Source organism: Hibiscus syriacus, unplaced genomic scaffold (genome assembly GCF_006381635.1).
Source record: "Hibiscus syriacus cultivar Baekdansim isolate YM2019G1 unplaced genomic scaffold, ASM638163v2 tig00110578_pilon, whole genome shotgun sequence".
Lineage (NCBI taxonomy): Eukaryota > Viridiplantae > Streptophyta > Magnoliopsida > Malvales > Malvaceae > Hibiscus > Hibiscus syriacus.
In genome coordinates, this window is record NW_024062789.1 from 1,112,139 (window position 1) to 1,136,229 (window position 24,091).

The window sequence follows — 24,091 nt, forward strand, 5'->3', positions numbered from 1 at the left end:
ACTCCACCTTTTTGGGAGTTCCATCTGTCTGCTCCAATTTTTCTGAAGTCACCTTTCTCAACATGGTAGATTCATCAAAGGTAACATCCCTGCTGAAGATTATTTTCTTTGTTTCTGGACACCAAAGACGATAGCCTTTCACACCAGAGGTGATCCCCATAAAAATCGCCTTCTTTGCTCTTGGATCCAGCTTTGACTCCTTAACATGGTAGTATGCAGTGGAACCAAACACATGTAAGGAATCATAATCTGTAGCAGGTACTCCAAACCATTTCTCTAATGGTGTTTTACCACCAATAGCAGTCGATGGTAAGCGGTTGACAAGGTGACAAGCATAGACCAAAGCCTCAGCCCAAAATTCTTTGCCTAACCCAGCATTAGACAACATACACCGAACCTTCTCCACTAATGTCCGGTTCATACGCTCTGCCACTCCATTCTGTTGTGGTGTACCTCTGACAGTGAAGTGCCTAACAATACCTTCCTCTTCACAGACTTTCAGAAATGGATCATTTTTGTACTCTCCACCATTGTCTGTACGGAGACGTTTGATTTTTCTGCCTGTTTGAGTCTCCATCATCTTTTTCCATTTAAGGAAAAATCCTAGCACCTCATCCTTTGTCTTCATTGGATACACCCAAACTCTCCGGGAAAAATCATCAACAAAGGTGACATAATAGTGTGTTCCTCCCAATGAAGTTGTCTTGGAAGGACCCCATACATCTGAATGAACATAATCCAAATACCTTTAGTATCATGGATTGCTGTTCCAAATTTCACCCTCGTCTTCTTCCCTTTGATGCAATGCTCACAAAAAGCTAATTTGCAAGCCCGAGCACCCTTCAATAATCCTTGATCTATCAGTAATTTCAAGGATTTTTCACCAACATGCCCCAAGCGCATATGCCATAACCTGGTTGCTTCTGACTCCTGTTCATCAGTAGAAGCTGCCACTGCTGCTGTCCCAACAATTGTACTACCCAGAAAGTAATACACATTGTTTCTTTTCGGATTCCCTTCATTATCACCAGTGCACCAGAGATAATCCTCATAATCCCATCTTTTGCCCTCACTTCTAAACCTTTTGACTCTAAGGTTCCCACAGAGATGAGATTTCTCATTAAATCTGGTACATAATGGACACCTGTTAAGGTTCTGATTGATCCATCCTGATTCCTCAAGCGAATTGAACCAATCCCAAGTGTGTCAAGAGGGGAATTATTTGCTGTGTAGACAATTCCACCTTTTAGTTCTTTAAAATCAAAGAACCATTCTCTATTGGGGTCATATGGTGGCTACAAGCTGAATCTAACAGCCATGAACTGGAACAGCTGGTTGATGGCGTAGCAGCGAATGCGAAATCTGAATCTCCATCATCATACTCGACCACATTTGATTCTGAGACAGCCTTCCCCCTTTCAGGTTTGCCTTTATTCTTTAGCTTGGGACATTCTTTCTTCCAGTGCCCTTTTTCTCGACAAAAAGCACATTCATCTTTGCTCAATCTGGACTTTGACTTCGATCTCCCTCTGCTTCCTTTATTCTGACTCTTGGAACGGCCTCTAACAACAAGAGCTTCTGCTTCGACACTTGTGTTTTCTTGTCTTTCTTTCTCAATTCATAACTATACAAGGCAGCAGTTACTTCACTGAGAGACACATCAACCTTCCCATGAAGTAGAGTAGTTTCAAGATACTCAAACTCATCAGGAAGTGATCCCATCAACATCAGAGCCAGATCTTCGTCTTCAAAAGTCACGTCCATATTCATCAGATCAGTCACCAGCTGATTAAAGCTAGTAATGTGATCATTCATAGTGGTACCTGGTACATAGTTGAAGCGGAACAGTCTCTTTTCATGTAGAGTTTGTTCTGACCGCTTTTCTTCAAAAATTTCTCCTCCAGTGCCTTCCACAATTTACTTGCAGAAGTTTCCTTAGAAAATGCATACTTCTGCTCTCTAGAAAGACACGATCGAATAGTACCACATGCCATTCTATTGATCCTCTTCCATTCTTTCTCCTCAACATCATCTGGTTTCTCTCCTTCAATAGCAATGTCTAGACCCTGCTGAAATAGGGCATCTAGAACCTCGCTTTGCCACATGCCGAAATGACCGGTGCCATCAAAAATCTCCACTGCAAATCTAACATTTGTCACAGCATTTCTTGCCAAAATTGAAGATGAAGAAGCGTCTGCCATTTCTGCTACAAATTCTATTTAATAGCTGCCAATGCAGAATGTCAATTATCCCAAGGAAATTTTTCTGATGTGGAAGATCAGCCTAAGCCGCAACCACAGAGCATACTAAAATAAACCAAGAGCGCTGATACCAATTGTTGTGAAATTCGGGTTAATTTCCACCAATAACAGATTCACCGTGAAAACTATTATCTAGGTGACTAGTGTGAAAACGATTGTACTAAAAATCACCCCAAGGTAGATTCCCAGGAAAGAGGAGGGGTCACAATGGTCCCTCTTAAAACCCACTTTCCTTAGACAGAACTACCAAGACAAGTAATTTTAATAGGACAATAATTGACAACAACTATACCCGACAATAGCTATTAAATAGACATAAAAGAGAACACCAAAATATTTCACTAATAGAGGAAATATTACAAAGAGAGAAAGAATACAAATAGCCTTTAAAATAGAAGAAGGCTTATATTTGTGGGATGATTAACTAAGGAGGAGGAGGGCTTTATTTATAACAAAAGAATTTCCCCTCCTCCTTATACACAACCAATGTGGGACTTTTGCCAAAAACCAACAAAGGGCTGTAGTCTTTACTTCGCCAGGCGGTATCTTCGGATGAATTACAAGGGGTTAAACTTAATCTCTATACACCTGTGATCTCCCATCTGTTTTTCGCGGACGATAGCCTTATCTTCAGTGAAGCCTCGGCGATGGCAACCTCTCGGATAAAAGAAGTACTACGCATTTATGGTACTTGTTCAAGCCAGTTGTTTAATTTCGATAAATCGGAAGTCTTTTTCAGTTCAAATGTAATTGATGAAAATTGAAGGGATGTCTGAAGAATTTTAGAAGTTACATCCTCGTCAAATCCGGAAAAGTATTTGGTGCTTCCGGTTATTGTTAGTCGTAATAAAAGGGGGGCTTTCTCTTACCTCTGTAATAAATTTCAATCTCGTTTTCGGAATTGGTGTATTGGGGTTCTCACTCAATGGGGAAAGGAGGTATTCATTAAATCGATTCTACAGGCAATACCTCTATTTGCTATGAACTGTTTTTTGCTTCCTAAGCAATTGTGTGTAGAGCTAGAACGTATTATGACTCGTTTTTGGTGGCAGAAGTCGGAGAGTAAACGAGGTATTCATTGGTGCACATGGTAGTTATTGTGTAATCATAAAGAAGACAGAGGTATAGGCTTTCGGGATATGGCGAAGTTTAATGTTGCTTTATTGGCAAAGCAAGGTTGGAGGCTCCTGACTAATCCCTCTTCGTTAGTAGGTCGCGTGTTAAGGGCCAAATATTATCCTTTGGGGGATTTTATGAATGCTGCTCTAGGCTCGGCGCCTTCCTATATCTGGCGCAACATTTGGTGTGCGTGGAGAAGGGCTTGCTTTAGAAAGTGGGTTCGGGTCATTCCATTATCTGGACTGATTTATCTGAGAAATTGGGAAATATATATATATATATATATATTATTAATTTATCTGAGAAATAACAGTCGATCTTTCTTATCAGATTCGGGTTTGTTCCCCTCCGGACTCGTTGATTTACCAGATCCGAGTTCACCTAGTCTCTATTTTGGGTACATTACAAAGTGAAAAAATTGATCACCAAAATCTGTTTTAACATTGAATTTTCATTGTTTAAAAACTGGGTTTTTCTTTACCTTTTGAAAGGTTTGATCCATCTAATTTTCCAAGGATTTGTATTCGATTCAACGGAACCAATTTTTTTTTAGGATCTGACCCTTGGATATAAGTAACATTTAAAATCTTACTGAGTAGCTGTTTTGGAAATTCTTTGAGGTTCTTACTGACCTCGGGTATTCGGGAATTGAAAGGGTTAATTCAAATTGCAGTCGTGTTCTATGGGCCGATGGTATGGGATCCTTGGCTAATTGTAGCCCAAATTGTTTGCCTCCAATGCTTATACTACCTCACTTTTGGAGTCTTCTTGTCCTTTCTTGTTGGTACTCATGTTTCTCGTATGAGCTTGGTCGATTTCTTTGACTACGCTACACTTACATGCTCCACCCTTGTCGGCTGGTGTGTCATTGCTTCGTTTCTGCTTAGCGCTTTTGCAGGGTGAGAAACTGAGAATATAATTTCCGCCTCGACTGTTATCTGTGCTTCATTTATATGATTATATGCCTAACTTTTGAATGCAATTATCAAATAAATGGCTAGTTTCTATCTGATGCTTTCTTGATATACTTATATTAGATTTGCTTGAATTTTAAACATAAAAGAACGGTAGCATTAAAGCTAAATCTTATTTTGCTCAACTATGGCCTAACCCTTGCTGTGTACCTCATAACACCTACAGTTGCTTTGGATTGAACTAAATATTCCCCATTTCATTATGGATATAGGTTATGGGACTGGCTTTGATCTACATACAGATTATGTTGCACACTTGCCATGTCGAATATTGGTCTGTGTCATTAGTTTTATGATGTCTATTTATGATACTAAAAACTAGGATTTAGGCATCTCTGCACATGCTTTTCGAAGCCGAAATGCAAAGTTGATCGACTCTTGAACTCTTTTTTAGGATATTGTAGTTAAGCTTGAAAGTAATTAAGCTTGAATCTGTTATTTTTGCTGATTCAGTTTTACTGGAAGAGGGAGGCTTTATTTAGTTATGAATTAATTGGCCAGAGTTAAATATTACTCATGTGATGATATTGCCTCCATTAAAACTTGGAAGTATACTGTACTAATAATTTAGGTATTTTCCAAACTTAGCTCATTTTAACTTGCGTTTTTGTTTATTTGGATCTATTTAGAGCTGGGTACATGATTTATTTGATTGAAAGGGCAAAGAAGTGCTTAGATTTTCAGCCACCCACTATATTATCCATCTTTTTATATGCCTTGTATATGGTGGTTGGCCTTCCTCTGTTACCTGTTGGGTTGTGAATGGTACTGGAGTTGCAGTGATGGCTTTGCTAGGTGAATATTTATGCATTAAACGGGAACTGAGCGAGATTCCCACCCGATACAGATCATGTAAGAGATAATTCCTATATATGCTAAAATGAGTTCCCAATTATGATATGAAATAAATATATATTTTTTCTTTATTGGTTTATATCAGTGACATTGATGGAGGCATTTCCAGGAAAAAAAGAAAAGTTCTTTTCTCTTTTAATGCTTAACCCCTAACTGTTAAAAGAAAATATCCATTCTCATGTTAGTTATCTTATCTAAGAAAATAGAAAATAAAAAGATCCAGTTCTTTAGCAAAAGTTAAAACATAAAACAGAAATGGTTCAAATACTTGTTCAGCCATTGGCTTCGGACATTGCTAGTTTTCTGGGTTGGGGTTTAACATGCCATATTATTTACGGTTTTGTTCCCTTTCGATTTATATATATAGTTTCTTTTAATGGCATGATATCGGCTGAATTTAAACTACTCCATGCAGATATTTGACTAACAAAGAATCATGTGTGAAGAAATCCCTTGTGGCATTAAAATTCATGGTATTTCTTCACTTCTTGGAAGAGCTGAAGGATATAGTGATATGAAGTCTAATCTGTAATGAGAACTAGCTTAATTTGAATAATCTATGTCCAGTGCTTCTGTACAAATACAGAAGTACTTCTAAAGATGGCAGAGAGCAACCATAAAAGCTTGGGATTAGTGATGCTCAAGTGATATGAAGCTGGAGCACATAAGGCTAGGTATGCATTCATTTGAGGGAGATCTTAGTATACAATTTTAGGTCGTTTTGCGAAAGATGATTCACTGCATCTGATACTGTTTTCTGATTTTATCTTTCATAATTGAGTAGCTTTTCATTCTTCAATAGAATTGTTTGGTTGAGTGCTTATTACTGACTGGTGATATCTGATAAGTCCAGTATGGCGGGGATCCAAATGAATCCAGTGCGTTTCTCCTCCAGGTCGAGAAAATTAAGTTTGCGATGCAGGGTCCACTTGTAGAAAATGATTGTTTATTATTGACTGGTTGAGTGTTTATTGTTTGACTGTTTTCGAAAAGTCTTCATTGATGTAGAACCATTTGATTCCTATATGGAAGGGATCAACCCTTTTCTGGCTTTGCTAACCTTAAGGGATCTACCCCTATACAATAACCCTTTTTCCACTTTACCTTGTATTCTTAAGCAGTCTATCCTTCATCGATCACTTTACTAAGGGATCGGTTCTTTCTGCTTCGTTTTGGGTACAAATTGGTTTATTTTTCGTTGATACAAAATTCAATTAATTTATTTTGCTTGAAACGATTGGAAAATATCAAAATCATTTTTTTTGGAAAGTCTTTACTTGTTAGATGACATGAGCTTGACCATTGAAAATATACCTCCTGGTCTCTGGTTGTGGAAACTCATCCTGATCACACGTCAAAGAGGTTTGATGGAAGGGTTCAAGAGAAATGGGTGCAACCTTTACCTCGTACCAATTTCCCAGAGCTCATCGGCACAATGAAGTGAATTAAGAAGAGTTAAATTGGTAGTTAATAGGCGCTTTAAGCGTTATTGTCTTGAGAGTTAAATTATTTAATTTCTTACTTTGATTTCTATATTAAACCAATTCACAATGTTTAATTGACTTGGGGGTTTCTCACAAAAGGAAAAGGAAAAAGAAACGAAACAAAACAAAACAAAACAAAACAAAAAGGTCCTCTCTATGCTAAACCACATTCATGACTGCTAGAGGGTCTAAAAGGGTTAGTCAAGCGTTTGCTTATTGTCTACAATAATCTCATCATGGTTGAGGCTTCCATGAAGCTGAGATGTCTCCCACTGCTTCCCCTACTGTGAGATAGACTGAACTCATTCCAAACGACTCCAAGGCTTTCGACTGATGCAATTTCTCCATCACACTTCCCACTGGATTTACCAACACTAGCTGAAAATGATCGAAAAACCGAAGTGTCAAAGCCTCGTCCTAATGTATGCAGTGAAATTTCATTGCATGGAAATTGACAACCATTTACCTGAAGTGATCTTTTCTCCAGTATCTTTCTTAGTTCACATAACATGTCGATGCCACTTGAATCAATTGCTGTGACAGCTGATAAAGTTCATTCTGTTAGCCAAACATGGGATATTTTTTGGTACAAAAGATAGTAGCTTTATCTTACCAGTCATGTCAATAATTATACATTTCAAAGCGCTTTCATGGTTTTCAATTATCCATTCTTCCTCCTCTCGAATCCATCTTAACATCCTATAACAAAAGAGATCCCTTCAGTCAGTCAACCGTTTGTTCAACAAGATGCTGTATTACAATCTGCTAGACTGATAAAACATTTCAGCCTAAAATCTATTTATATGGTTTCTTGGCCTATCAATGGTAACATTCAAAGGATGCGTTTATGGAGTTACCTTTCTTGTAGATAAGTTGAATTTGCGAAGTACATTGGAGATTCGATTGCCAGTATGAGAAATGAAGGGACCCTTGAAGATTCTTTGTATCTGTGGAGGTTTTGGTATATCTGTGTTGGTGGAATATTTCCCAATACCACAGTGTTTGGCCTGGTGACATGCAAGAGAACCTTGAATACAGAAACTCCAACCTGCAATTTCAGGCACCCATTGAAATTTTTTGTTACTTATTATTCTATGTCGATGCTTTCAACGATACAATACTAGAGAAGATGAGATGAAAGCAGTCACTTGGAAAGTTTAAAAATGCTTACTGCAATGGCTAGTCCCAGAGGAACAGAGATGAAAAGAACCCCAATGAAGGAAGAAATACAAGCCACGAAATCAAGTTTATCAACTTTCCATAATTTGTATGCCCCCTGGTAATCAATAAGCCCTATCACTGCTGTTATGATGATGGCTGCTAAGATGACATTAGGGGTGTAATAAAATAGTGGCATCAGGAACAGCAGTGTCACAAGCACAGTTGCAGCTAATACTATGTTAGAGACTGCTGTTTGAGCTCCAGCATTGTAATTTACCGCAGATCTAGAGAACGATCCTGAAAAGACATGTCAAATAGATTAGTTTTAGATGCTGTTAAGTAGTTTTCATATTGGAATTATTAAGTGAAAGAGTCAACACCTGTTGTAACATAGCACGAAGTGCAAGAACCAGCCATGTTCATGAGACCGATGGCCATCATTTCTTTGTTTCCATCAACTTGGTAGTTCTTTAGAGAAGCAAATGTCCTTCCCACTGCAATCCCTTCCTGCAAAACATTATAAACCATCGGGATATTAGATAGAGAAATCATACAGAAAATAGATATCAAGAACATGGTGGCAGTCCCATGCACATCCGCAATCATTTATAGGTAAGATAGGCCATCCATAAGATTAGTATGTTTTATGTTTTCCAGGGTGTTCAGTATCAACAAGGGCTTTAGTTATCGAGTAAGATATTGATGACAGTGCTGGTTAAGGAAAGCTTACAGTGAGGGACAGGATCCCAGTGACAATTCCAGTCTTGATAGCTAAAGCCAGATGTTGGCCATTGAAGTATAACATGTTCAATGAAGGTGGATTCAAGCCCTTTTGCAAGTGGCCAATCTGAAATATAATGTTGAAAGACACAACTTAGATTTGGAGAACTTTTTCAAAAGATCTTTTACATAAGAGTCAAAGAATCATTTCTTACATATGAGATTCCATGAGCTTTTGATCTAATGCAGAAGACTAGATCGTTGATAGAATTACGGACGTTAATGGGGCAGCTGCTGATACCCAGAAAAGCTTTGGTTTTCTCATGCTCTGTATCAAAATTTTCAAACATGAATTTTTTTTAAAGAACTAAGCTTGAATCTGGACAAACTTTTTGGTGGTAAAATAGAGATACTTACAATATGTCTTGCTGTCAACATAAAGAACAAGAAGCCAAATCCCATTACAATAGTTTGCCAGGACCACTGCAGATAAATTTAAACCAACATTACACCGTTGGAACATTGTTACTTTTCGAAAGTAGAATGTCTCTCTACATGAAAGAATGCCTAATGTGAATGGAATGCATCTCATATGTAGAAAAGGCACATGCCTTGCAGTCATTGATTCAGTGGCTTAGTTTATCGGATCAAATCAAAGGGATATGTTTCATTCATCAAAATTATCCCAAGCAATGATTATGGAAGCATTTGTAAACTTCCCCTTTCCAAAAGAATAATCACTGGTTCTTGGCCAAAAAGCAAGAAGAGAACTTCCGAGATGCTGCTAATTACTAGCTTAGTTGACATTCTTCCATAGTGACTAACACAGTTATTTTCAAAAAGGACAATGAATAAAGGGAAGTTGAAATTTGCTTCCCTTGTTGTACCCACTTACCTCATTTTTGTGCTCAAACACAGAGGTCAAAACAGGTATGATTTGCATCTTGTTTGTGAAATGAACTATTCCAAGCAACCCCTTTAATTGTTGTAATGACACAATGACTGCTGCACCTGCCATGAATCCGAGAAGTGTTGCCTTCGATAGAAAATCGATAACAAAGCCTAACCTGTAAATCAAAACGAGAATCAATTAAAATCCTAATAGATAAAAGAAGCAGCTTTTGTTACTTAATCCACTATATTCAACAACTCTTATTTTCTGTAAATGATGACTAAGGTTCTGGAACACCTATGTTTAATAGATACCAAGGCTGAATCAATATGCATGTCACACTTTGTTCCAGAGTGAAGGGATCTTAAGCTTGTTATATTTTCGACTTTAGATCATTAAAAAGGGTACCTTAAGAGACCCAAAGATGTGTGGAATACACCAGCAAAGAAGGTAGCAGTGAAGGCCAATTGAAGGTAGAGAATTGGCTCAACAGTAGGGGAGACACTTCCACTGAGCATTGTGCCCATCACTAAGGATGCAATGGACACTGGACCAACAGCAAGATGTCTAGAACTCCCTAGGATAGAATATATCAAAGGAGGAACAAAGCTTGAATCTGCATGAATTGATAGAAATTCATATCAATCAAGTTATTATCTGTATTTATCTAACATTGCATTCAACTTGGAGATAAGGCTTCTTTTGGTTCTGATACTAACATAAACCAACAATAGGTGGCAAATTTGCAAGCTTCGCGTAACTGATTCCCTGCAGTCCATCAAAACAAAATAGATTATCATAAAAGAATAAGGAGTTTTTTTAATGAAAGAATTTTGATTTGATCCAAAACATAATTTACTGCCATATTTGACATACAAATGGGGGGAGGGGTCATCTTTAGATAAGTTGTATACAATTATTTTATCATGAAAAATGTAAACGAAAAACAAATATCCATTTCACATAAGCCACGCATTCAGTGAAAAACATTCTTTTTTTTCAAAGGTCATTCTGATGATCTTAAAGAAACCGGAACATATTCAGAAACACGTCCACTAATATTCATTAGTGGACAAAAACCCATGAATAACCATGAGAGAGTGGTTAAGTGTTGATTGATGATTTTACCTGTGGGATTGCAAGGCTAGCAATGGTGAGGCCAGAGATGATATCAGACCTAAACAGCCGGAGATCGTACTCAAGACCCACTGGCATATTGGGAACAAAGACTTGACTCCTATAACCAGCTTCTTACACCACGTTTGGTTCTTGAATCCGTAGAGAGGATCATCGGGAAAAATATCTCCGAAAGCCTGTGTTGAGCTTCTGGAAAGTGGTCTTCTTTGGCGGCATGCAAACTCTGTGTATCTCCATTGTTGCCGCCTCTGGTGCTGGCATTGGTATCTATGTAGAAAACTTAACAGTCGTTACGGTTGTGTTTCTAGTATGGCTAAAGAAATCTTCAACCCTGTTGGAATTCAAACCCATTTCCCCTTCCCCTTTTTGTTTCGGCAAAAACTGGAACTTGAATTAAAGAGGCATTTTTTTTGGTGATGGTTTGTTGGTGGAAGAAGGATGGGCATTGGCTCTGAATTTATAGAGAAGTGGAACTTGGCAAGGGTATCTCACAGGGTAGTTATGGTTCAGTTTGTTGGTATTTGCTTGACTAGGCTAGTTTAGTCCTTTTCCTACTTATGATTTGGAGGTTTTTAGAAAATGAAACAGACCGCTTTCAGAATTTAATGTATTTACTAAAATTAAATAGTGAGGGTAATTGGACATTAATATTACTATTGAACAGTAGTTTTTTTCCATGCCCCCCACTAAACACCTCCTGAATTTGTTTTTCTTGTAATTTCAATACCTCAGGGATTGAATTTGGAGGTTGGACAAGATAAAATATTGTAAGAAACGGTAAGCATATATAACTTTAATGTAAATTTCAAAATGTCATATTATATATTTAATTATGCTATATAATTTTAATATAAATTATATATATTAACATGGCGTCACTGTATATATATAAGGTTACCTTTTGGATGAGACACTCAGTATTTTAAATAAGATCAAATAATCAAATTTTAATGTTGTGAACGGAGTAATTGGATTAGAAGGATTGTTCTCATAATTGACTTTTACAGTATTTAATTCGAAATAATCAATTAATAAATTGGATACTAGTTTGGTCTAGTGAGATGAGACATTAGATTCTTTAAACAAGGTTATGAGTTCGGATCGTGATGTTATGAATGAAACAATTGGATTGAAAAGGTCGTCCTCATAATTGATCTTTGTTGCCTTTGCAGCACTCGATTTGAATTACTCAATTAATAGATTGGATGTCAATTTAATTTCTTTAAAAAAAAAAGAAACTTGTTGAATAATATTTTTCTTAATTTTTGATTTGTTTTGAAATTTATAATGAAAAATATGAGGGGAGTCAGAGTGTATATCTCTATAACTCGATAAATTTCCTAAAAAAGAAAATGAACTTCGTTATCTTACCATAATAAATGCATAACAGTAGTATAATATAATTTTATTTTTCTATTTTCAACATTAATAAAAAAGGTTTTTCTAAAATAAAAATTTAATTCTTAACTTATAAAATGAAGGAAAATGATAAATATGAAGATATTTAAGCATGTGATTGGAATAAAGTGATGGAAGATTTAGATACTAACATGTGAGTGGTTGTTTTGAATTTGACTTGTAAATATAAACAAACATGAGTACAATCGAACGTGATCTTCATAAGCATGTTTTATGTCCCTTTTCTTTCTTAGCTAAACTGCTTCTCAAAGTTTTCTTCCTCTTACAAACTTGTATTCTTCTTATTTAGTCAGATATATATATATATATATAGCAGGATCAATGAACATAATCAACATATGCAGTTGTTAGGCTTTCAAAATTAAAACAATTCTTAATTTTTATTTTAACAATTTCGAAAAGCATCAGAAACTATTTTCGGAGTATTTATTTGCAAAATTATTATTATTGTTGAATAGGTTCAAAAAGCCGACATTCGAAAAAAGAGAGGAAAATTATTCCAAAATAACAGTCTACAGTCTTAAACTCAAAAGCCTTGCTAAAAGAGTCTTAAAGAAAGACGTGTAGCTTTCCAACTGCCTTTGCCAAAGGGAATATTTGAAATGTTTCTCCATTGCTATTACTTTTGACATTAACTTTTTCCTAAAGGTTAAGTTACTCTTAAAAAACAATGGCCTTTGCATTTCCATCCATTACAGTCCGTTCCTTTTCTTTCCCCTTTTTTTTAAAAATAAATTCCTCTTTGATTGCATATAGCATGTAGTGAAACCAAAATTTAATTACAAATTAATATAATATTAATTTAATTTTTATACTATTAATATTTTAATAATGCTTTTGCATTATATAAACAGTGTAGTGATTATTTAGAAATTTACAAAGGTGCATCTAATTCTCAATACAGCTGCTTGAATTGAAAATATTCTTTTAGGAGGGCAATAATTCCATCTCTTTAGACGCTTAAAGACCAATTGATTTTTAAAGTTTTCTCAACGGTTAAAATTAAACATGTTCCAATGGGAAGAACCAAATTTGCATTGTTGTTTGTGTGTAATTAGTTGTAACGAAATCCTGTTTTTTGAATGAATTTTGATTTTACAATTTATAAAAATAATTATCATAACTAAATATATTTATTATATTATTATGTTTATACTTTTTTTTAAAGAAATAACTAATTTTATTCGAAATAAGAAATCCTAAATTACAATAAAGAAATTAAGCACATAATTAGACAATTTCCTATAATCATTGAAACAAAACTAGTAACTTAAGATCACTTAAGGACCATACAAGGAAAGATTAAAATCTAATAAAAAAAACTCAACCAAAGATGTATACAAACATATCTGATCACATCGACAAATGAACCACAAAAGGAGATCAAGCTACCGAAAGACCACCGACAAAACCGTAAATCAGACTCGAACAACGTGAAAAGTTATCCATAAACGCATAACGGGTATCCAAATCCAATCTGAGAGTCCAAAGTAGGGAAGTTTAACAATATAACATATAATCGACATCTTGATCAGTCGTGGCGATGTCAAATCAACCTTCGAGAAAAAAAATAAAAACAACGACCAAACGGTTGAAAAACATGCTAAAAGACAGAAAAAAAACGTGTCATAAAGGTATATGAGAACGTGTCATACAAACAGACTTATTGAAAATAAAAATAAAAGATAATAAAGATGTAATATAAGAAAATAAAAGGACAATAAAGAATACTGACGGTCGTCAATTAACATTAAAATTAGTGTCGTTGTTGATCAATAAAGATAAGAAAAAGAGATTAACGACTTACCAAGAAAAGAAAATTAGGAGAGAAAAAGTTAGGGTTATTATTATGTTTACACTTGAAAATTCGATATATTTATGATTGATATAAAAAAAAACTATACATATATATAATTATGGATTGGAATCGAGGTTAGCAACGACTTTATACACAGAGGAATAGAATATCTAAAATTTCCAATTTCAGCTTCATTTCAAACAAGAGGATTAGAGGAGAGGGTAGTAAATTGAGACCGTCTAATCAGTGTTACCTTTGCATCAAGTAGAGAAAATTATAGCCTTTGTTTTCCAGTTTTTATTTTATTTTTTTTAAATAGTTTTCTATTCTTTTTTCTTACTCTATTTTTATTAAACATTTATTCTCTTCAAAGTTAATTTTACCTTTATTTCTGGGTGTGGTGTTTGAAATAGATGATCGTTTTTTTTAAATGTTTAATACAATCAACTTTTTTTAGCATTGACTTTTATATGCCATTGATGGATAAAAAGTAATGCTATCTTTTTAGTGTTTATTTTATTATTCGAGATTTTTAAATGCTATTTTTTGTATTCCATTCACAATTTAATAAGTAATATTTATTATTATTATTATTATTATTATTATTAAAGTTAAAATAAATCTAATGTGGTGAATTAGAGTAACATCAAACAAAGCCAACCGTGTCTATGATTGAACTTAAACTCAAATAAAAATTTGTAAAGTCCTATCCTATGTTTTTTTTCTTCTACAAGATGAATTTTATTAATTAAATAAACCTACATTAAGAGTCTCATTAAAAACTTCCCTAAACTTAGTTGGAGGAAAAAAGTACTCTTAACAAGGTATAAAGTACAAGTTCACTGACGCTTACAAAACAAAAACATTAAAGCGGCACTGGCCCCTCCACAACAATCCCAATAGCTAATTTAACGGCATATCCGAACATAGATCAAGACTAAACAACCACCAAAATAGCGTACTAACAACAACCCTGTGTGAGGAGAAACCATCTGATGACAATGAAAAATCGAGCAGCATCCAAAAATCACAAAACAAGAAATCACCCGAACTAGTCTAAATAAAAGCAAACATTGCTATGTTACAGAACAAAAAACAAACAACATCCTGAGTGATGGATTAACTCTGTATAACTCTCCAACCTTGCTACTGACCAGCCCACTCGGACAGTATTAACAAAGCAACATACAATATTAACACAACATCATTCCTATTTTTTTGCTCTGAAGTTTGATTGCTCTAAGAAAGAAAGTCGAGTTCTCATCCCATTTTACAACCAGTTAATTCTGGATGTTTAGCGCCCTACATCCTCCTTCATTTTTCAGCAAATCCCAAAGCTTTTTCATTCCTTTTGCTAGATCCTTACGCTCCAAGACATTCAAACTATCATTAATTCCTTACACTTCAAGCTCATTTAACCTTGACTCCACTTGCGCTTCATTATCTACAATCCTAAAGGCCTCTTTGTTCCACTTTTGCAGTGCTCCTTTAACTCTTCGCAACTTTGTAGCCAAAACATGACCAATCGAACCAACATTCACGACCGCCTCCTTAATTATCTCTAAACATCTCACTTGGATTAACAGAATATTTATAAACCTTAACGGTCTATGGCCCCAGTCCACCTTCTATCAGAATTAGGTTCAAACTGATCTTGGTAGCCCCCATAAAGTAGCATCAACGTTTTCCTAGATCCACTCTTCCTCTACAAACAACCTGTTTGGTCAACTCCTCCTATTACCCGGATACCATGTAAATTTCCACTTTCTTTTGATTCTGCTGCGGACTAAAATGAAATCTCTAGCCAAAAACCACTTGGTGTCATTTGTTCGTTTTAACACCTCTATCTCATTCCAAGGTGGCACTTGCTCACTACTCATTTTCCTTTAATGAGGAATCCCCTGCTCTGCCATTCGCTTCAGAGAATCAAAACTCAAAATTATCATCAAACCACAAATTCTTAATTTCATATTCTTCAAACTCTATTTTTTTTGTTTTTGTAAATAAAGATTGCTTATACTTTATTGACTCTAATAATCTTGTGTAAAGCTGAAAATTTAACGTCGGACCCATACCTCGGATATTCCAGGATAAAATTATCATTTCGAGCCTCTTCAACTCTCTACTAATCTAGAAAGCCAACGATTCGTCAACGGATTTTTAACGATGCTAACTCACGCAATAGAGCTTCTTTAGAACCTCTGAAAACTATCCCAACTCTTGACCAAGTTTCACAGTTTTCTTGGCTTCCCTCATCTGAATCAACCGCCTTGCTTTAAGTCTGAGAGAGTCTGAGAGGGACCTCCATTCCAACTCTGAAGTATCTGCCTCTCGATTAACTTTTTTCTTCTTCTTGTTTACCGAGTCTTTATATTTTTCAATAGGTTTGTCAACGCTTTATCTTGTATTTCCTCAAGTGACCCATACTTTTTGTTGTTTCCTCATGTTCTTGGTGGAAGAGATCTACTATGAAGAGCCACTTCATTTAAAGCAGAATGAGAATTATCTTCGGTTGGCCATTTGTTCAAGTTGTCAACCATTTCCTCCCAGGTTTCTTTCCTTTTAGGCTCCACCTTAGTATGACCCAACATAGTATCACCGTCAGAGCCTTCCTCCCAAACTGTCATTTGATTACATTATTTATTCTTGAAGCCCATATGTTGTATATCTTCTAGAGCCCTACAAGTAGGTCCGGGCTTTGAATGTCCACTAATCAATGTAGGCTTACTCGACGGATCAGAAACTATGACAAGATTATCTAAATTCAATATTTGACCCATGTTCTGATCATCATCAGGTTCTTCACAAGTCACGTACTGCTTGGAAACACGCATGAGCATCTCATCATTACTTTTGAGCCCCGTAATTGCTATCTCTCCAATTTGTCTCTCCTCATCAATTCAAATTGACAATGAGCCGCCACTAAGTAGATTCCCCATGCAATGTAGAATATTTCACCTTTGTCTAAGGGACTTTTGGGTTCTACTAAGTAGATTCCCCATGCAATGTAGAATATTTCACCTTTGTCTAAGGGACTTTTGGGTTCTACTTTGGACGTCGAACATTTGCTCCAATTGGAGTCCGACAAGGGTGATGAGGTACTGTTCTTGTGAAACAACAATCTTCCTTTTTGTAGACTTATTCTCCTTTTGATTTTGAAAATTGGGACATGCATACTTGTGTTTAATTCTTTAACTTGAACCAGAAAGAGGTCTCTTCCTACCTCCAATTCGATAATTTCTTATATTTTTTCCAACTGATTCGTTGCTGAAAGGATCGTAACTTTTTCTCCATCTCTAGATTGAAGAACATTCTCCCCCAGTGCTAAGAACTCCCCCCGTTTCTGCTTCTTTTTTAAAGTCTGGTGATTCCAGCAATGAAGCGAGACTCTGTCAATTGAATCCAGATTACTCTCTTCGTTGAACGATACACCTTCTAGAAATACCTCCTTGAGACAGGACCATTTTTTTCTTTCATGAAACTATATAACTTTGGGTCTTCGATTTCTATTAGAAAGTCACACCCTCCCAGATACTTTGTTTTTATCTCGCCAAATGCTCCTGCTCGTAGCATTTCCTCTACTTGATTTGAATTCTACACCGTCGCCATAGTACCTACCAAACGTTTTTCTAACTTTCGTAGTGTTTCTTTATTAACGTGCTCCTGCACAGTTTTCAGTCTCCTCGTAGCTTGTTCTTCGAAGCCTTCACTACCAAACACCCTTCATTTGTTGTTTTCTTGCTAGCTCCCTTATCCTTTGACCTTCCTTCACTTTGATTCATGGCTTGAAAACCTTTATGCTCGTCATGTAAAGATTAAGAAATGATATTCAAACTATGAGAATAGTAAACAGAAAAGGAAAGAACATTCTGAATTTTATTATATTCAAAGGGGTGATTTTTACAAGTCTTTAGGGAGAGTATTTATATTGAATACTAAGGCTATAACAAACGAAGTAACCAACTTCAACAGAACTAACTGCTCCAACTGATTAGCTGAAATGTATCAGCTGTAGGCGCAACCATCATGCACTGCAGTAGTACTGTGCTCATGTCCCATGCACAACAACAACTTCATTCATTCATTCATTTACACTAACATTCCCCTTGCAACCTTCATCTTCAAACCTCCTTCAAAACTCAATTGAACTAATGTTCATTTACACTAACATTCCCCCTGCAATCTTCAACTTCAAACCTTCTTCAAAACTCAAATTGAACTAATGTTCATTTACACTAACATTCCCCCTGCAATCTCAACTTCAAACCTTCTTCAAACTCAAACTGATCTGCTCTTAAGTTGCACCACCAGCAACCGTTGTCTGTGTTTGAGAAACAAAGGTGCTGATAAAGGTTTGGTCAACACATCAGCAACCTGCTCAACTGCAGAACTTCATGCACTTGTAGCTGTCCCATAGCCACCATTTCTCGAACGAAAAACAAGTCCAGCTCAATATGTTTGAACTTGGAATGCAGTACGGGATTAGCACATACTGCAACTGCACTTGTATTATCACACCACAACGTAGCCTTGCCATGTGAAACTACATGCAATTCCCCCAACAAAGATCGAAGCCATACCATCTCAGCAGCTGCACAAGCCACACTTCTGTATTCAGCCTCAGCAGTTGAACATGCAACAACCTGTTGCTTTCTAGAGCTCCACGAGACCAGGTTCCTACAAAAATATATATAGAACCCTGAGGTCGACCGTCTATCATCAACATCCGAGCCCCAATTTGCATCTGCAAAACCAGTCAAAGCCATCTCGAGGAGGGTGTAAAACGCAGTCCAAAGTCAACAGTACCTTGTAGGTAACGAAGTATTCGCTTGACTTCCATAAAATGAACATCCAGTGGGGCTTGCATGAATTGACACACCCTGTTCACAAAAACGCAACATCAGGTCGAGTGATCACAATGTACTGCAGGGCACCTACGATGCTTCTGTATCTTGCAGCATCTTCAAGTGGTGTTCCCTCCTTGGCTGACAGCTTGATGTTAGAGACCATAGGGTGGGAAGACTCTTCACCTCACCAAAACCATGCTTAGTAAAAGGTCTTGGATATACTTTTGTTGACTCAAAACAACATCATCAACTTCATAACGACTTCCACTCCTAGGAAAAGCTCAATGGTCCAAGATCCTTCAACGAAAACTGAGCATTCATCTTGTCTATAACACTTTGAACACCACTCTTTATCCCCTGTTACGATATCATCAACGTACACCAGTAAGTACACCAAGCTATCCGAGGTCTTTCGAACATAAAGAGAGGCATCCGACTTGGCTAGGCAAAAACCTTCAGATTCCAGGTATGCCTTCAGTCGCTCAAACCAGGCCCTCGGTGCTTGTTTCAGCCCATAAATCGCCTTGTGTAACTTGCACACCAGCTCACCATTGCCTTGCTCATACCCTGGTGGTTGAGTCATATAAACCTCTTCAGTAAGTAGCCGTTCAAAAGGCATTATTGACATCAACTTGTCTCAGCTTCCATCCTCGTGACAACGCCAAGGAAATGATCACCCTGATCGTTGCAGGCTTAACCACCGGGCTAAAAACTTCATCAAAGTCAATTCCTGGTTTTTGAAGAAAACCTTTTGCCACCAAGCGTGCTTTGTACCTTGAAATCGAGCCATCAGCTTGTGTCCACGTGCCATTCCTTACCAGGTGTCATACTCAGCTTGTGCAGCTTCTTTCCAATGAGGACTCATGAAGGCCTCTGTAATATTAGCTGGCTCTCGATCTGAATTGCAACGTTATAAACTTTGGCTTCCGGATTCCATGCTTACTCCTGGTCATCATAGGATGTACATTTGAGACAGCTTGTGGTACACCACTCTCCACATTACGTTGGATTTCAACACGGCTCTGCTGTACCATTTTCTTCTTGAATCGCACGTGAGCTGCCATCAAAACTGCTCCCATTATATTTATGTTTACCGCACCACTAACTTCTTCTTGGACCCATGCGTTTGTTGAATTATCAACATGGGTGGGCACCACGCCATATGCATCACCATTAACTAATTCTTGAATTCGAGTAGGCACCATATCATGCGTATCAATATTTAAATCTTCAATAGGAGTGGGCGCATTATTGTGGTTCAATTCACATGAACACACCCTCCTGCTTGAGCCCCACGTGAACATGCACTATGACTACTACTCTTTCTATTCATGTCTGCCGCACCACGACAACCTTCTTGGAGCCCATGCGTACCACGCATATAACCACCTTCAACGTTTGAATTTGCGTTAGCTTGTTCCCCATGTGACCACACATATCATAATTATTTAATTCTTCATGTGCACCACGTAAATTTCTTGGACCTTGGATTATTCTTTCAATATTATTTCCTCCTAGGACCCACGGCAATCCTTGGTCCCCATGTTCATCATGCGCATTTAATATTTCAACATGAGTGCCTTTGTTTAATTCACATGCAGTGGCATTATTGTTTAATTCACTTGCTCCTTGGACCCCACGAGCATCTCCATTGTTTGAATTTGGTGCACCATGATTATTTGTCTCTTCAACGCATGCATTATTGTTAATTCACTTGCTCCTTGGACCCCACGAGCATCTCCATTGTTTGAATTTGGTGCACCATATTCATGCGCAATATCTCGCATAGCTCCAAGCGGCGTGGTCCCATGGTCATGAGCATTGTCTCATATAACTCCAAGTGGTGTGGTCCCAAGATTATCACTATGTGCAGAAGACGAGGTGGCTCCAACCCTATGCACATTATGATGATTTCCAAGTGGTGTGGCTCTACGCTTATTATAAACTATAGGCAGTTGTCCAGTCGTGATGACTTCTTGTCCATGACACTTGCACACAAATTGATTCTTATAAAATGGAAAATTTGCTCGTCAAACCTCACATGACGAGAGACAAAAACTCTGCCATCATTGTCTAGGCATTTGTACCCATGATGTGAGGTGCTGGGCCCAAGAAACACACATTGTCTTGACCGAAAATCCAATTTATGTTGATTAAACGACCTTAAGGGAAAACAAGCACACCAAAAACTCTCATACCTGAGTAGTCAGGAGCTTTGTGATAGAGAACCTCAAACGGGGTCTTGCCTAAATGACCTCAGATGGGAGTCTGTTTATGATATACACTGCCATAGTAAAGGCATGGCTCCAGAACTTTATTGGCAGTGATGCTTGAGCTAACATGGCTAGTCATCTCAACAATGTGGCGATGTTTACGTTCAGCCTTCCCATTCTGTTCTGACGTGCTGGGACAGGAGATTCGATGTTGTACTCCATTGGTAAAAAACCAACTCTTCAGAGCCTGATATCACCTCCACCATCACTCTGCAATGCTTTGATTTTCTTCCCAAACTGAACCTCTGCTATTTTAACAAGGTTGAGAAAGCATTGGCTGACTTCAGATTTCTTTCTAATTAGATACACCCAGGTATGTCTACTAAACATCAATAAATGATACGTAATATGCGTAACCTTTAGTTGAAACTACAGGTGCAGGTCCCCACACATCTGACACAACCAGCTGAAAAATTTCTTTGTATTCAGTCAACGAATTACAAAAAGGCAGCTTGTGAGCCTTGCCTTGTAAACATGCAGAACAAACATTGTTCAATTTGTTTTCACTAGAAACATTACACATTTTCATAACATCTTTGACACTCTTCTCGCAGGAGTGTCCTAAGCGCCTATGCCAGAGTTCCAGACTGTTTGAAGCCTTGGTCACATTATTCACCATGCAACAGATTTGTTTTCTTCATACGGTAACAATGGTATAAACCTTCACGTGTGAGGTTCCCTCTCAACAGAATGGTCCGGGTCTGTGCATCCTTCACCAAGCATTCAAAAGGGTGAAACTCAATAAATACATTGTTATCACGAGTGAATTGAGATACTGACAGCAACTTCTTCTTAATGTGTGTGACATGTAGCATATTTTGTAACACCAGAGGTCTGAGGCTAGAAGACAGAGAGCCTTAACCAACATGATCAATTTTAATTCCTTCACCATTACCCATTAGAAGAGTGTTGTTACCTTTGTATGCCATACCTGAATTGAATGGTACAAGATCATTCGATACGTGATGAGTGGCACCTGTGTCTGGATACCACAAAGCATTGGAGTGATTTGGAGCACTGTGAGCTGTTGCCATACTAGGCACAGTGGATACAAAGGCTGTAGGTGCAGTATGAACAAACGACTCTTGTCCTTCTGTTTTTGCAGGATGAGTTCCACAGTCCCCAGGAAGGTATTCATTACCTGACTCGAGGAGTAAGGCAGTCCTTGATGATTCAAAGCATAGGGCACACCATGCATGAAGCTAGACGGATAGTGGTAGAAGACATGAGATTGAGCGTGTGACTATACGTATGTCCATTCACAGGAACTGTCTGTTCAGCTGGTTTCTTCCACTGCTCAGCAGACTGATCTTCACTGCCAACTCCAGTGAAGTCTCGATCAAAGCGATGATAACACCGCTGAACATGTGCCCAAACTTTCCACACAACTGACATGTGGTCTATTTGAATTGTTAACCTTTCTCTGCCTCGACCGCGATAGCCTCCCTGCTGACTTCCCTGTTGACCTCCCGAATAAAACTGCTTTTCTGTTGTATCTGGTTCAGTGGCAGCCTGCCTGCCCCTTTCTCTTCTTTCGGCTGTACAACCATATTTGCAGCAATATCATCGCTTAAAAAGGCTTTCTACCTAGCCTCACAATCCAGGAGCATTTCAGTGAGACTATCCAGTGACACTACATCATGAGATGCTATAGCATAATGGACTCGAATTCCATGACAATCCAGCAAGAATCACACTTACTTGTTCTTGTTCAGGTACAACACAACCTGTAGCATTCAACAATCATATTGTCTTGATCTTGCTAAATAATCACTCACAGTCAAGCCAGCTTTCCTCTGAGAGTGCAAACTGTGTCTGAGAGAAGAAATCTGGCACTAGAACGACTCCAACAATCTTGAAACTGCATTCCAGATTGTGCGAGTGGATGTGAGCCCCGTAAGATGTGGCAAAACCTCCATGCTAACCGTTGTCAACAACCACGAGCAAGCAACTTATCTTGTTACCTATACACATGATACACTTGATTTTCCTCAAGCTGCCCAGACTCATTTTAACAAACTGAGATGGAGCAGGACTATCACCAGAGATAAGCCAAATCCATAGCCATCAATTATAAGGGTCACCTGATGCTTCCAAAGAAGGTATGTTGACTCGGTAAGCTTTATGACATCCTGTTTGGGTATATGTTGTACACTGGACATGACTGAAGAGCATATGACATTGAGGTAACTGTATTCACCGGAGACTGAACACCAGCTTGTTGCAAGTCCCATCTTCAAAGAAAGGCAAGAACCTCCAAGAACCTTCAAGAAAAGAGGCAAACAGAAACTACATGATCGTTTTGGCGACTGATACCATGTAAGATTAAGAAATGATATTCAAACTATGAGAATAGTAAACAGAAATGAAAGAACATTCTGAATTTATATTCAAAGGGGTGATTTTACAAGTCTTTAGGGAGAGTATTTAGTGAATTAAGGCTATAACAAACGAAGTAACCAACTTCAACAGAACTAATTGCTCCAACTGATTAGCTGAAATGTATCAGCTGTAGGCGCAACCATCATGCACTGCAGTAGTATTGTGCTCATGTCCCATGCCAACACAACTTCATTCATTCATTATTTACACTAACATTCCTCTTGCAACCTTCAACTTCAAACCTCCTTCAAAACTCAAATTGAACTAATTTTCATACACTAACACGTCATTCCTCATCGTCGCCTTAGAATAGGTTGTATTCACCTTCCACAATTGAGACCTTTCTGTATATTTAGCCTCCTAACTACTATGCGAAAACCTAAGTTGTAAATCCATTCAGTCTCTAGATTGCCCTTTCGGGTCCTCTTTGTTAGAGAACCTAACAAAGCTAAAACGTTTCCCAACCATATCCTTCTTTCTAGCTATGTATGAGCAATCACATCTCCACGCTTCCGAAAAGCTGCCTCAGGCCACTCCAATGAAATTTAGGCGGTAGTTTTAGATGAACATGGTGTTGGCTGACTTCCCCTCAAGCTACTCCTCTATATTATTAAGAATGTTCTTTTTGTTACTTATATTTTAAGTCATATCATATGTGTATCTACACCTTGTTATTTTTTACTCCCAGAACTGATAATTTGATCTGATATTTTCTTATCTACAATATTTTTTAAAGAAATCACTAATTTTATTTAAAATAGAAAATACT

At 37.4% G+C, this 24,091-nt stretch overlaps 1 protein-coding gene and 1 pseudogene across 1 annotated transcript; one reads left to right on the plus strand and one right to left on the minus strand.

Annotated features, from left to right (window-relative positions):
• Positions 1-4,046: 4,046 nt before the first annotated feature.
• On the plus strand, positions 4,047-6,005 carry LOC120133277 (annotated as a pseudogene).
• Positions 6,006-6,751: 746 nt separating this feature from the next.
• LOC120133314 (probable sulfate transporter 3.4) lies at positions 6,752-11,011 on the minus strand. The gene is given in 16 exon segments (XM_039149920.1): positions 6,752-7,071; positions 7,160-7,236; positions 7,307-7,392; positions 7,551-7,741; positions 7,865-8,151; positions 8,235-8,361; positions 8,585-8,701; positions 8,790-8,833; positions 8,836-8,902; positions 8,992-9,057; positions 9,470-9,641; positions 9,875-10,082; positions 10,186-10,234; positions 10,595-10,671; positions 10,674-10,782; positions 10,784-11,011. Coding segments are annotated over 16 exon segments (1,902 nt in total). The 5' UTR covers positions 10,865-11,011; the 3' UTR covers positions 6,752-6,927.
• Positions 11,012-24,091: the final 13,080 nt, after the last annotated feature.